Below are 15295 nucleotides of genomic sequence, written 5' to 3'. Positions count from 1 at the left end.
GCCGCGCGAACAACGCGGCGGCTGATTGGCACCGGCCCCTCCAATCGGCGGCCGCCTTTCAGCCGGCGGCGAAGCGAAGGGGGCTGCGCGTTTCCGGAAGACGTGGCTGTGGCAGCCGCCGCCGCTTCTCTGCCCCGCGCCCGCCGCCACCATGATCTCCCTCTCCGACACCCAGAGTAAGCGCCGCCCTCTCGCCACCGCTGGCCCGCGCTGGGAGACGGGGAGCGGCTTACCCGCCGTGGGGCTGGGGGCGGCCGAGCTACGGAGCCGGGGGGTCGGGGGCTGGTGGGGGATCCCGGTGGCGGCCGAGCAGCGCGGGACGGGCCTGGTCCGCCGGTCCTGTACCCGCCCGGGCCCTCGCCCTTTGTTTGCGCTTCTGCGGCGCGTCGGTTGCGGCGTTGGAGTGATCGGGGCTCAGGGCCCCGGCCCGGGCCGCCGTGCAGAGAGCTTGTCTCCTCCCTCGGCCCACGCCCGCTCGGGGTCCCGGCGCTCCGGCTGAGCGCGGCGCGGAGAGGCGGCTCCTGGCGCTGGGGCGGGAGTCGCCGAGGAGGAGTCCGGCTTGTGCAGGCGAGGGGGAGCCGTCGGCACATATTTAAGTGGCACCTCCTGTTTTCCAGTTTGTATCCATTGCCCCTTGTCCTATCGTTGGTTGTCACCGAGAAGATCCTGGGTCCATCCTCGTGACACTCACCCTTTATATATTTATAAACATTGATGAGGTCACCCCTCAGTCTCCTCTTCTCCAAGCTAAAGAGACCCAGCTCCCTCAGCCTTTCCTCATAAGGGAGATGCTCCGCTCCCTTCATCATCTTCGTAGCTTTGCGCTGGCCTCTCTTCAGCAGTTCCCTGTCCTGCTTGAACTGAGGGGCCCCCGACGGGCACCGGCCGAAAACCTGCCGCGGGTGGGAAGGGGAGGGCGCAGGCGGAGCTCACCTGGTGGCGCCGGTCGGGCTCGCCGCCTTGTGAGGGGCTGTCAAAACCGCGCTGGGCTCGGGTCTAGTGGTGGTGCAGTGAGCCGCCCGGTAAAACGGGAGCTGGGATGGGCTGCAGGGCTACGGAGGAGTGCTCGGCAAGGCTGGTTCCCCCCCGGCTCGCGTTCGTCCGGGGTTGTGAGCTCTTCCCTGCTGGCAGGGGTGCCGTGATGTGACCATGGCGAGAATGAATGGAAGCTGAGCGGTAAACAAAACTAACAATTAGCTAAAATCTCCCTGGGGACCTTAGTGGTTTGGAATCCCATACTTAGATGTTGGTGGCTTTACTGTGTTTCTCTTAAATTGCTGTTATCCAGCTGACCGTTTGCAGGTGGCACTGAGGGGGCTTTAAGGGGGGACCAGACACTCAATGTGAAGTGAAAACCAGAAGTATTTGTGTGTGACTGTAGTTTTGTTTTCAGTGAATAGAAATACTTAGAAATAGACGTCCTGAAAGGGAAAATACAAGGAAATCAAAGTAAAGAGGTTCATAAGAGTTTAAACTGCAAGGTAAATGAGAATGTTAGGTCTTTAACTTAAACATCTCGCATATGATGCTTTTATGGCCTGCTTTCCATGAAAGGAAATGAGTCTACTTGATAAGCGCCGTAGCATCAGTTATGAAGAAGGGTAAGTGTGAAAGATGTAGAAAATAAAGTGAAAAGAACTAAGTTTAACTTGATAGCAGGATACTGGAAACAGAGGTACTGGAGACCCAGTCAAGGCCAAGGATGAAGACAGGCAGAAAAGCAGGAGCAGGCTAGATTTCTGGTTGATTAAACCCTTGTGGGCTTTGCTTTTTCCCATTCCTCTGTCCTCCTTTCCAGACTATTCAATGGGGAAAAAAACCAAAACCAGAAAGAAGAGATCTGTTCACTATTTTTCCTTTTCTTAGTTCCTCATTTGGGATCTTCAGCTAACTCCAGTGCTGACTATGTTGGTTTTAACTGTCAGAGCCAAAAGCAGGAAGTAAAGTACTATGGAATGCAGGGGTTTTTTTAGAGGAATTCAGGGGATGGTAGGTTGGTGGGTTTTTTCCCACAATTTTTCTGGAATTCTGAGATATTTAATCAGATATCTTTAACTCACTGCCATCTGTAAAAATATGGAGTTCGTCATAGAGTCAGTGGTGAAGTACTGTAATAAATACCTGGAGAGGACCACTGTTGGTCTTTGGAAAGCAAAATTTGCAGTTGTAGTCTAGAACATTTTTTTAAATGATTCATTGAATGGACTTATAAAACACCGGTAATTGTGAAAGAGTGCATGTAGTTTTTCCCAAACAAATTGATTTTCAATACTAAAAAATACTACTAGCAAAATAGTAATTAAAAATTGAAACTTTTCGTAACCTACAAACTGCATTAATTTTTGTCTTCTGAGAGCCTGTAGTGCATTATTCCATTCTTTTTTTGTTCACAAAAGATAGAGGCTATGCATTGTCTTGAATTTTCACAAGCAATGTATCTTAATATTTACTAAGCTGTTTTGATACAGTGCTGCAGTACTCATGCACAGCTTACAGGATTTCTGCAGAAATATTGAGAAAGCAGTACTACCTCCTCAGTAAATCATAATAATTTTTAAAAATCCAGAGTAAATGCCACATGGTTAGTATGTGTTTCTGCATTTCTAGGCATTGAAATGTTGTATTTGAGTAATATGGGAAGCCTCTTCTGCTGCAGGAGAAAGCGTTTTAAAATAGTTTATATACTCTATAAAAATTCCTAGTTCATTGTTGCAAAGACTATTTAGAAAATGACAATGCCTTTTTTTTTTTTCCCTGTTCCCCTAAGAATGCTAGTCAAATATATTTCCAAATTCTGATATGAATCAAGTCAGTAATACCTTCTACTGAGGTACTGGCAGTAGAGAATAATAGTCCTAGACTACTCATCTTTTAGGAGTAATTTTGAGACTGTGAGAATGATGTTCCAGGGTTTTGTTGGTTTCGTTGGTTTTTTGGTTGTTGCTTTTGGTTTGGATTTTGGTGGGTTTTTTTGTTCTGGTTTGTTTGTGGGGTTTTTTGTGGTGGTGGTGGTGGTGGTGTTTCCCCTCCACTAACCAGAGAATATAATTGACTTCTAAGTTGAATCTGTTGTAGGAGTAGGTGATTACAAACATGTTTTAAGTGAATACAGGGGAAGTGTCAGGGTAGTAATTTTGCAGCAGCTGTTGGGAGTTGGCCCCTGCCTTATTGCTAGATCCCTGCTTTGTGCTGTGTCTGCGGGAGGAATGAATACGTACTTCCCATGACTGCATATTTATCTTATTGGCAGCTGGTAATTCCTTTGGAGTCCTGCCTCCAAGTGTTTTCCTTCCAGAATGCAGATTGTTTCTGCTCTTCTAAAGTAAAGAGTACTAGAGAAGAGGGCAGATTGCAATTATTATATTGCCTTCGGTCAGCAGATTCACTGAAAATACAGTGTGCAATTCCATTTTTCAGTGTAAACAAGTATTGAGGATGTCTGCAGTAAATCACTTGTAGCAGGTTACTTAATAGTTTTAATTCTGGGTGGTTGAAGTGCTCATAGCGAAAGTTGAAAGTGGCAAACAATATTCTATAATAGAACTACAGATTTAACACCGTGTGGTCCGCAACCTTGCGGAAAGATGAGCCCTTACAGGAGTTAGGAAAGTTGAATGTTGCTATAACAAATCTCTTTGAGCTGTTTTGAAATATTTTTGCAATAACTAAATGGAAATTCTGAAATAGACAGAATGATACTGCTTTACTCCTGAGCTCTTCAAGCAACAGTAAATGATCAACTAGATCTACATTGCAGTCAAAAGTGTAACTAAAATACATTTAGGTACATCTGGCTAACAGTAGCAGTGAAGGCTATGATAGTTTGGGTGGAGTTTTTTGTTTGTTTTGGGCTAGACTATACCAGACTACTGGGGTCTTCAAGATGTATATATAGACTGACAGAGACACAAACTGGGCTGCCAGCCTGTCTACTGCATTACAGCTGGTTTTGCCAGCTGTTTGGTTGGTTTGGTTTTTTTGGTATCCTCTAGGTTTCCAAATTCTCTGTTCACAGCGATAGCAGTTAGGTAAGGGTGAGCGCATGGATAAATGAGAAGATTTTTGTGGTTGCGTTGCTGTCGTTTCTGTTGTTCCTCTCCACTTCACTCTGTGTGAGAGCCAAAGGAAGGCCTCAGAGGTTTAATTTTAAAAGTAGGATGTATTTCCAAGTGTGGTCTTCAAGATACCTTAGAGCAGGGGTGTCAAACTTATTTTTACCAGGGGCCATATCAGCCTCGCGATTGCTTTGAAAGGGTCAAATATAATTTTAGGACTGTATAAATGTAGCCTTAGAGGCTATTGTCAAATGCTAGCTGTAATTGTAGCTTGACACTTCTAGCCCAGTTTCTCAGACAAACCTTCCATCTACTCTTGCTTTCCCGGTATTTCTTGAGCAACGTTTATAGACAGGCAGAATGCAAAGAGATGTAGTATCTACTAGTTTTGTGAAAACTAGCAACCAGCTAGAGACCCAAGCTAGTGTAATGTGTGTGTAACTTAGAAAGAGCCACAACATTAATCTGAGTTGTGTTTAATCCAGAAGCTGGGGGAGGTGGGAATGCTATGCAAGATTTTTGGGAGGTGGAATGTGAGGTCTCAGGAGGATGGAAAGGACCAGGGTATTTATGTTATTGCAGTAAACATAGTGGGATGAGAGTTGCAAATGGAAAACAAAGTTTCATTATCTGTTCACAAAACAATCATTTTCTCTATACGAGCAGTAAATCAAAAGGGCTGTCTTTGCTGGATGTATATATGCATGCATGTTTGGGGGGGGCGGGTTTTGCATTCAATTTCAGTATGTAGTCCCAAATATGTACTTTTTTTGATAAGCAGCTTCCAAAGATCTCTTGGTCATTGAAGTAATTAGTGTCTACAAGACTTACTATGTTTGTACACCCAGAGAAGTTTTTAGGTGGTGTCATGGTTTAACTCGAGCTAACAATATAACTGTGGTGGCTGCTCCCTCACTCCCTCACCTCCCACCCTCGAATAGGAGAGAGAATTGAAAGGGAAGGGAGAAACTCATAGATTGAGATAAACATAGTTTCATAAAATAAGAAAATAACACTAATATACTACTACTACTACTAAATATATAAAATGGAAGTAGAATATAAAAGAAAGGATACTCAATGCAATTCCTCACAAACTCTGCACTGAGCAGCCAGTCCCAGGCAGCAGCACCTGGTCCCCAACAGCCGATCCCAGAGAGAGAAAAAAGGCAGAAAGGCCCAGAGGCCTCTGCAAATGGCAGGATGGCAAAAGGCTGAACTAAAGAAACTCCCAAACAGAACTCCCCTGAAACAGAGCAGAACCAGAACAGGTCTCCATCTGTGTCTGTTCCAGCTCCAACATACATGGAAGATTCTGACTCAATCTTTAAGTATGAAGCATGATGCTAATAGCATGGAATATTCCTATTGCTCGTCTGGATGTCAGTCAAGCTCTGCCCCATCCATGCCCCCCTTCCTTGCTGCCTCACACCTGTGGGCAGAGAGCTCAGAAAGACCTTAGCTCCAGACAGCAATAATTAGAAACATCAGCTCTGTCCTGGGGTGTTATCTTCTTGTTCTCAAACTAAATCCAAACAACCACCATGCTAGCTACAAAAAAGCAAGGTTTCTAGCTGCACAAAGAGAATTAACTCATTTTCAGTCAAAGTAGCACAAGTGGTCATAGAATAGGCTGAGTTTTTCTATAAATTTAAAATGTCTGTAGATGGGATGTTCTAAGTTTTTCACAATTTTTATGCATGAGTTTTTCGTGGTACTGCGTTTTGTTATATTTGTAAATTTGTTTCTTTTTCAGAGATTGGAATGGGACTAACAGGCTTTGGAGTGTTTTTCCTTTTCTTTGGAATGATACTGTTCTTTGACAAAGCTCTTTTGGCTATTGGAAATGTAAGTGTCTTCTGTTTAGTCTTAAATTCTTCACTGCGTAGAATTGAGAATGATATATTAAAAATAAACTAAAAACAGAACAACTTTATCAATTTGAAACTGGTTCACAAAAATACTGTCGCATCGTGGTATAAAGTAAGAGCTAGGCTTAGTGATCTGGGTGAATCATTTTTCCTCATTAAAGTTAGAGCAGCTCACATGAATCTAAATATCATACCTTCAGGTCAGGCCTGTGGTATGTTGGTGAGACAAGAAGCAGCTTGTTCAACAGTTGTTATGCTGCGATTGGCTGTTATCACTAACACTTCCTTTTTTGTGGTCTTGTAAGATAACTGTCAAATTTAAGTATATATTTGGATAAGAATAGTGAAGTGTTCTGTACAAGCTGGCAAATGTAGATTTGCTGTGCTTTATGCAGAAAGAAAGAAGTACAAATTGCTGATAGTCTGGGTTTAGAAGAGCCAATCACCATTCATAGTAAAGAGATTTAATATCTTCAGTTTTTACCAAATCAAAGTTTTCTCTTTAAGCAGAATAGAACATAAATCCTGGTTCTGGTACGTGAAATTCTCAACCCAAAGCAAATATAAAATGGCAGAGTGTTTTCCAAATGTGATAATCTCTGTGCCTCTGCTGTTCTCAGCTTTGCCAGCCAGCCAGGAGCACAGCCTGGTAGAGGTTCACATCCTCTTTTGCTGATGCCTAAAAGTCTGTGGTCAAAACTAATCAGTTTCATTCTGTGGTAGCGGAGTCAAGTACTGAGATTCACTGAAGGAAAATATGAAAGTGTATATTTGAATTCGGGGGTATTAGTTGAGGCATTGTTCTGAACCATCAATAAAGTATATAGTAGAAGAGTAAAAAAAAAAAAAGCTTATTTTTTCTTTTCCTCATGTAAGGTGGAAATACAAGATCCTGTTTAGGGAAAATGATGAAAACACAGGTAGGAAGAGATAATGGCAGGCTATGTGGTAACCAAAGGTAATGCAAGAGGAGGTATTGTATCCTTACAGAAAGCTTAAGAAAAAAAAAGTGATATCAGAAAGAAGAAGAGGTGGTGAGAAAGTGGTTTATTAAATATCATATAAAACTTAAGTACAATCTCACGATTATAGATGAAATTTAGGTTACAGGACAGATAACTGTTGTCACCCGATCTTTTGACATGATTGTGTTTGTCAGAGACGAGAAAGGTAGACTCTTTACTTTTTAAGCAGCTGAGAGAAGGGTTTTGAATGCTAGCTACAAATGCTTTAAGATGGACTTCACAAAATAAAATCACTAGTAAATTACTTCTTATCATCTATCTTTTGGTATTTAAAGAACTTGTACAAGAAATGCAATCTAATTTTGTAGAATGCGTGTATGTTTACATCCTAAATTCAGGAATATAATTAGCTTTTTTCTTTCTTTGGTTGTTTTTTTGTCTTTCCTAGGTTTTATTTGTGGCTGGCTTGTCTTTTGTTATTGGTTTAGAAAGAACATTTAGATTCTTCTTTCAAAAACATAAAATGAAAGCAACAGGATTTTTCCTGGGTGGTGTGCTCATAGTTCTCATTGGTTGGCCTTTAATAGGAATGATCCTCGAGATTTATGGGTTCTTCCTATTATTCAGGTAAGACTTGCTTCAAAATACCTGTCTGTATTGGTGTATTTAGGAATAAATGTATTTGTTTAGTGTTGCCGCATTACAGCTGACAAAGTGGCATCCTTTAAATGTTCACTTCTGATAGATATTATATAAAGTTGTTGATTTCCATTTGCAAGAAGTGGAAAGTTGGTAAGTATTTTTCCAGGACTCAAATCTGCTAATGTTTGTGAGTCGTGTACCAGACTTACTTCAGTAATGTTGTTTATGTCTAACCAAAGAATTGTAAAGCTTAGAATAGCCGGGAGCCCAAATTGTGAGCAGTGCAAAGTTTAAATATTTCTTCATTAAAAAACGCAACTTAGATACTTAATATTTTTTTGGTGGGGAGTTTGCTCTTTAACAAATGGGGCAAAATATTTGGTTACAAACATCCTAGCTTTGTAACCTTACCATTTCATTGCTATGGTAGCCCAGTGAAAAGATGTTTTCTGTCATGTTTCGTTACATTTGAACCCTAGTATAGTCAGAACTGCTGGTTTTGGTTAGCATTATCTGGACTGAGTTAAGGAAAGTTGAAAGATCTTATTTTTCAAACAGCAATCTTGAGACATGTTACAGCTTTCTCAATGTGTCATTTAGCTGCTTGGTAAATGCACCTGTAATGGTGAAAGCATTTGACTTGTTACTACACGTATATATCTATTTTATCTTTATCTCCATCGTTATAGTTCCATGCTTCAGTATAGAACAAAGTACAAAACATACTAGTAGGTAAGAAAGGGAGACTTTTAGTTGTTCTTGGACTTCTGTTCAGATGAAAACTCTTCCATTTATGTTTATTAGTGTAATAACAGGCTCCTAAAATATTTTCAAAGTGTTCAGCTGCTGGCTAAATAATACAGTTCCTGTTAATCAAAACCAAACCTCTGTTCTCATGGTGCTTTTTTTTTCCACTCAGTAAAGTTATGTGTTAATCTTGTAATTAGTTTAGATAAAATGTTTAAATATTTTTGAAAAAATCTTAGCTTGGCTCCTACTGAAGACAGTGAGATTTCTGAAAATTAATTTTGCTGTCTTAATTTATGCTTATTGTTCTACTCTGCATTACTCTGAATACTATCACTGCAAGTGTTTTGAAAAGCACAGTATTTTCCTTGAATATGTTGTCACTTCTTGCATGTGGCGCTTGTGTTTACTCAGCCAGGAAAAAGCAAGTAGAGTGTGTTTCCAAGCAAACACCTCTCCTTTTAAAAGATCTAGGAAGAATTATAAATCACTATGTCTAAGCAGGTATGATTATGGATTATCTATTGGTGCCAGCTAAGGGCTAGCAGGGTAAAAGAACGTTGAAGGAATTACAGAAGGTCGGTAGTTATGGCAAGGTCACAGAAGAGTATCAGTGAAGGACAGATAAACATTCACACCTGGAATTATCTGATCTGCTTTAACTTAAAACATCCCTAGACCATCTTTTCTAGTGCTTAATAATTCTTAGAATCTAAATCTCTTGCTACAGTGTTAGCTAGTTGCTACTTCAGACAAGTTTTTTGTTTTGCTCCAGTCTTATTCATTTCAAACATATTGTGTTTTGGACAACTTGCTCTTTTCTGAAGAGGTTAAAAATGGAGCCTTTCACTTTATATGATTCTGCAGGATCCTGCTGTTTGGTTGCATAACAGAAAACTTCCATAGTTGTAATTGGTCTGTGAAGTACATAATTTTCTTAATACCAAGGCATATCAGGTCAACTTATGCACCTTTGCATTTCTTAGGGCAGTACATTGTAAGGATGGGTATTTCTATATATCATAATGGTTCTAGTCATGTGGGTTATCAGGACTTTTATGTGGAAAACCTTTATATTTATCAGGAGCAACTTAGCAGTTCTAGTAACTTTACTTCAACTCAAAATAAGGTAGTACAAATGTAAAACACCGCATTGTGCTTTTTTTGGTCTCTTGGTTTTTATACCATTAAACCAGTTCCACTAGGTGTTCACATCACTCTGAGAATCTCTACTTGTAGATTGCCTTGCATATCTAGACTACTTTTACGCAGTCATGTTTCGTATACCCTGTAGCAATAATTGCAGAGCCCCTGTTGTCCACCAAGCAACAATTAGATGCTGGTGACCAAGAACACTTAAGTAAATTACAGGATTGCAAAGGGTTTTGGTTGGTTGGTTTTGTTGTTACTTGGTTGGTTGGGTTTTTTTTTTTTTTTAGATGCATCTGACCAAAGTGAGAGAGACAATTATTATTTTACTCTGGTTTAAATCTAGAATGTCTTTGCCTTCTTGTCTTTATTTAACGTGCTGCCACAAGTTTCCCATCAGAGGTTTAGTCTTTTGCCATACTTTCACGTGCTCAGATTGCATTCACTGGAGTAGGCAATTATGGGACAGTATCTCTTGTTGTACTCTCAGCTGCTTTTGGAGCCTTGTTCCAATTACAGGCATCCAAAGTTATGGCTAAAAATATCATTCTTCCTGTACTGACTATTCCTTATTCTTAGCTACACCAATTGTTTTAATCTGTTACAAGTGGTTTGTGTGCCCTGCATTGCAATTTACTAGACCACTGAAATGATCTAGTCTTTAAAAAAAGAAAATCACCAAGAAAAACTTGCTGGAATTGATATTATCCAGCATATAGTTCTTACCACTGTTGTGAGGGGAGTGGCGGCTTGTGAAACTTCACTGTTTCACTGTGGCTGAGGTCTCATTACATGTTAATCCTTATTCTATGCAGGGAATGTATAGCTCAACAGGAGAACTTGGAATTCCACCACCAGCTGAATTGCTGCAGTTGACTGCAAACAGCTGAGATACTGCCATGGAAAATTAGTTTTCCTGCTGTAGAGATAAAGTGGACAGTGCAGGGGGCTACACCATAGCAGCTATGCTAAGCAACATCCCCTGACTCGTGAGTCAAATCCCTGGCTTAACATAAATTTGTGAAATATACAAATATACAACCCTGTCATGCTTAATTTTCTTTAGTTAATGTAAAGTCTATCATACCTGGTTTCAAACAGGGTTACTCAGAATTAACATAATTAAGTTGGGTTTGCATCAGGCAGTGCAAGAATGTTATTTCCTATAATGTGAGAAGAAATTATCTCAAAATATATATGGTAATTTTGAAAAGTTAGTTGGGAGCATCATTTCTGTTGACTAAGTTAGGTATTCTTTCTTTATAGTTATTTTTTGAAGAGCTGACTGAGATTGCCAGCTATTCAAAATGAGGTGTTTTCTTTCCTGGTTTTTTGCTTTCTCTGCTGAATGTATGTTGATATATTGGGTAAAATCATTGTGCTGGTAACAAGCTACAAGATTTTATGTAGTTTTTGTTTAAAAAATACCTGCTATTTCATTTTATAGCAACATAAGAATAGTTTAACGTTAAAAACTAATACAGTCTTCTGATATCTTGCCTAAAGGGGGTTCTTTCCTGTGGTGGTTGGCTATATTAGAAGAGTACCAGTTCTTGGATATGTCTTGAATTTACCTGGTATAAGCTCGGTAAGTGTTCAGTACTTCATGCAAAATTTGAGGCTTGTACTGTGTTTTATTCCATTGTTATAGCAATAGTAGAAATGTATCAGAAATAAAGCAAATATAACTTTAGAGCAGTGACTTTGAGTGTATTCCTGTATAGTTCCTGCACCATACAGATCACTTTAATTCCCAGTGAGGGACTTCTAGATGTAAAAAGAACAAAAGGAAGTGGGAAGAGCCCTGGATTGTGACTTGAAACACTGGGGTTCTGCTTCCTTCTTCACTGTTGGCCCTAGGTGACCAGATAGGTGAATGATGCCACTGTTGTGTGCCTCTTCTGCTGTCTGTACAATGAGGAGGACACTGTTCTGCTTTGTGTAGTATTTGGGTATACTTATGAAAAGTGGCCTGTAAAAGCAAACAATTTTCTTCACTGTTAAGTTGCAGCTGGTGTGGTAAATCCAGAAACTTGCATGACGCATAATCATTTATCAAATATATGTATTAAGTCCACTGCAGCAGACTGTGTCTTGCTATTTACCAAGATTTGTATTTTTCAAATGCAGTTTTCCTTTTTCTTAACCAAATAGCCAGGGATTTTAAGACAATTAACAGGTACCAGAAAGATGGTAATCTAGGGCGTTTCAGTCAACTACTTTTACTGTGCTAATTTCTGTATGCATTTTAACACAGACATTTTTAACCCTAGTTTTGAAAGCAACAGTTTTAATAGCTACTACTGAAAAATTAATAGGGGGTATAACTGTGGTGTATACAGGCTGTTTTTTAAAAATTAGTGTTCAAGATCATCTATTCCAATGTTACAGTTAGGCCAAGTTCTGGCTCATAATTCATGATCAATTGAATGTTTCATTTGTCAATTGATCTTACTTGGTCGTAGTTAATTTGATCATAATGGGGTTAAATCTTGTTTTAAAAAGATAATTGTTAATGTTTTATTCAAAGCCTACGTAGGCTCAGAAGAGAATCCACAGTAATGGTCAGTTGAAATATCTTACTTGGTCTACTAATGCATGTGTGGCTGATACTGTATTATTTTGTTTTAATCATTAAGCTAGCAGTGTTATCTGCCTTCTTCTATTTCCTTTTTCATTCTGTTGCATCCTCATGTTGCTCTGTTAATGTCTATATGAGAAAAACATGTCATGCAGAAATACAATTGCAATGTAAGATTTTTAATTTTCACAAACTTAAATCATAAGACCTCGGTGAGTATTATTGGACTCTCATTTTCAGTTGCATACTAACTGCAAGTAGCAAGTACTATCTGAGAATAACTTCAGTGTACATAAATGTCATGCAGCTTAAAAACTTCTTGTCTCCTTTTTTACAGCTTGTAGATAAAGTTGGAGAAAGCAACAACATGGTATAATGACAAGAGAGCAGAAGACTGATTCTAAACTTATTGTATTATTTATAAAATCCTTTTGAAGAATACTCAGCACAAAGATTAAATTGTGTACAAAGGAAAAGCTTGTTACGTTCTTTACATAAGTTTAATTTAAAAATGTATAGTCAACTATATACATTAGAAAAGAAGCTCAGCAAGTATGCTTCTAGGAAAGTAACTCCAGAGTTCAGGAAGTAAACTGAAGAGGTGAAAGTCATGGAATAACCCTTGTTACAACTGTTAAAGACTATTTTTGTTGGTTTTGGAAAACATGCTAGAGGCAGTGAACCCTTGTGGAATTAACGGTGCCTGTACCTTACCTCCTTGTTTTGAAAGTGCAGTACAGCAAACAGGCCTACATTTTTAAGGGTGACCCAAACTTATCCAACCCTCTGCTTGCTATCCTCAGAGTGAAGGGAGGGGGAAAAAAAGGCAGAAAACTTCTTGTGTAACAAGAGATGTGTCTTTGCATGAAGGTTAAGATGACTATTCATCTTTAAGTGTATTATGACAAAAAAACCCTACACAGTTCTGTTGTAAACATTTTTGTAAATATATGGCTGAAATAAAACATTGTTATCTTAATGTTTCAAAGCCAAATGTAAGTTGATTGTATTTGCCTTCCGTTTAGGAATATGCAAAAGGTCAATCTTTAATAACTTCAGTCTTTAATGTTGGTTCTGAACATGTAGAGCTCAACAGGGAACTCTGGAAATTGACTTGCACTCCTTCCAGTTTGTTCTCCTTGAGTCATGTTACATGTGCATCCAGATGTGAATGTAGCTCCTTGTCACTAACATGAAAACTTTGTGAAATATGCTAAGTTCACAAAAATTGCATTTGGTTAAGGTGCTGATATAAAGCCCATGAAATGTATCTTATCCAAATTTGAACCTGTGTTTTTAAATAGTTTGAAGCTAAGGTTTCTTTTGTTTACTCTTGAACTACGAATTGACTTTTATTTTTTACAGTAATAAAATGAAAACTTAAAATTCCGTGTATGTGAGTCTCTGGGGAGAAAATAGAGCTAATGGGGCTAACTAAAGATCAAGTGCCAATCTCCATATGTTTTGTAATTTGTTGCTTTGGTTATCTTCAAATAACTTCACACTTCTATCAGTCACAGCAACAACTTTGCTGTTACAGAGGTTCTTAGCTAACCCGGAATAAATAGCCCCTCCTAATGCATGGGTCCCATTTCTTCTTCTCTTGGAATGTTAAACATTGTGCACTTTCAATAGATTTAGTTACGTAGTGTCCTCACCTAACAAAACGTGGTCATTAAGTAAATTGTATTTGTGCAGGTTTTGGGGGTTTCTGTTGCATTTAACTTTCTTTTCCCTTAAATGTAATCCTAAAAAAATTACCAAAATGCAATCATAGTATATCAAGTAGCTATGTAGTCTTAGAGGTTTAAAGACAGTTTGTTTTTTCTTTATTATGCAGTTAAAATTGGTATTTTCCAAAATACCTGTAAAGAAGAATCCTCATATACCAACCCTTTTGGAAGTTGCTACAATGTTTATTTGTATGAGACATTATATTTTCATTAGAACTGTATAAATAGCCACAATCTACTATTCCCAATGTTTAATTTGCTTACTTGTCAAACAGGCACAAAATGATTCAGTGAAAAAAAAATGCCATTATATTTACAATTAATAGCATCTGAAAAATCAGTGGGTTTATTTTATAAATGACAAAAAATGGCTATATTTGCCAGATGGCATGTGCGTTATAGTTTACAGACAGGACTAAATATGACTTGTGGCTTCTACCTCAAGAGATACACCAATTTTAACTGCTCCCATAGATCTGTTGTGTGTTAAAATGACTAGAGAATAACACTACAGCAGTTTAGAAACTCAACTTGTGTTGATAGCGCACTAGCCTGTACTGTGGGAATCAAGTACTGTTTAAAGCAGTGTTCATCACTTACATTAGAAGTCAGCTACATGAAGATTTTTGTTCTTATCTTTTGAAAAATAATGTGATGGGAAAAGTGGATTTCACCACATGAATACGGAGCTCTGACAGAAAGCAAATTGCTTGGTAAGCTGAGGTACCTTCATCAACAAGAAGGCTGATGATACCTTTCGGAGGTGATTAATGTGTTGCTGTATATGATCTTTTAACCCTCTGAAATGTCAGGATCTAGGCAGTTCATCTCACTTTATTTAATTCATTGTTTTAAATCAGAAGTCAATTTCTGTCTGATGTGAACTGTTGTGAAAAGCATCTGAGGGAACAAAATTGTATGTTGAAATTAGTATAGTCTTTATCCCTCGAGGTAATGTTGTCTTTGAGACAGTTTTGCCAAGATAAATGTGGGTGGTAGCAAAGGTCAAAATTACTTAGCCTTAAAGTGTTTCTGTCATTGTAAAGTATCTCTAACAGAAACATGCTTGGAACGTTTCCCCTTTTAAATGTAATTTATAATTGCTGCTTTAAAAATCATAAGGATGGATCTTATTCTGAGCAAATGAATACTGTAAATATCCTTGTCATACCTTGAATAAATGGGTACCTTTTTCTATAATTTGTCTTTTTGTCTGTTTATGTGCATGTTTTAAGAAGTTGTTTTGACAAGTTTTTCTTTCCAAAGGTTGAGGAGTGCATGCTCATCTGCTTGGCTATCTTACACTGTTGTGATTTAGCTGCTATGTTTCCCTGAAAATAAGACCTACCCTGAAAATAAGCCCTAGCATGATTTCTCAGGATTTTGGAGGATGCTCGGAATAAAAGCCCTACTCCAAAAATAAGCGCTAGTTACAGTTCATTTAAAAAGTCAATTGAAATAGTGTCCAGGCAGCTATACATGTAAGAAAATTAAGCATCTTTTGGAGCAAAAATTAATATAAGACCCTGTCTTATTTTTGGGTAAACGGGGT

General features: G+C 38.8%; 1 protein-coding gene across 1 annotated transcript; it reads left to right on the top strand.

Moving 5' to 3' along the window:
- Positions 1 to 75: 75 nt before the first annotated feature.
- Positions 76 to 14921, top strand: GOLT1B (golgi transport 1B). The gene is made up of 5 exons (XM_065645484.1): positions 76 to 176; positions 5812 to 5903; positions 7340 to 7518; positions 10936 to 11017; positions 12348 to 14921. Exons 1-5 carry the CDS (start codon positions 152 to 154, stop codon positions 12384 to 12386), a joined length of 417 nt encoding a protein of 138 aa, XP_065501556.1. The 5' UTR covers positions 76 to 151; the 3' UTR covers positions 12387 to 14921.
- Positions 14922 to 15295: the final 374 nt, after the last annotated feature.

Source organism: Caloenas nicobarica, chromosome 1 (assembly GCF_036013445.1).
Source record: "Caloenas nicobarica isolate bCalNic1 chromosome 1, bCalNic1.hap1, whole genome shotgun sequence".
NCBI classification, from domain to species: Eukaryota; Metazoa; Chordata; class Aves; order Columbiformes; family Columbidae; genus Caloenas; species Caloenas nicobarica.
The sequence above is the reverse complement of the archived record's forward strand: the minus strand, read 5'-3'. Positions and strand labels throughout refer to the sequence as shown.

What these genes read in the sequence shown, in the direction of transcription:
- GOLT1B (XM_065645484.1), top strand. Translation starts at nt 152, where the DNA reads ATGATCTCCCTCTCCGACACCCAGA. An exon ending in CTCTTTTGGCTATTGGAAAT is followed by an intron (nt 5,904 to 7,339) that starts GTAAGTGTCTTC and finishes TGTCTTTCCTAG; the next exon opens with GTTTTATTTGTGGCTGGCTT. An exon ending in GGGTTCTTCCTATTATTCAG is followed by an intron (nt 7,519 to 10,935) that starts GTAAGACTTGCT and finishes TCTTGCCTAAAG; the next exon opens with GGGGTTCTTTCCTGTGGTGG.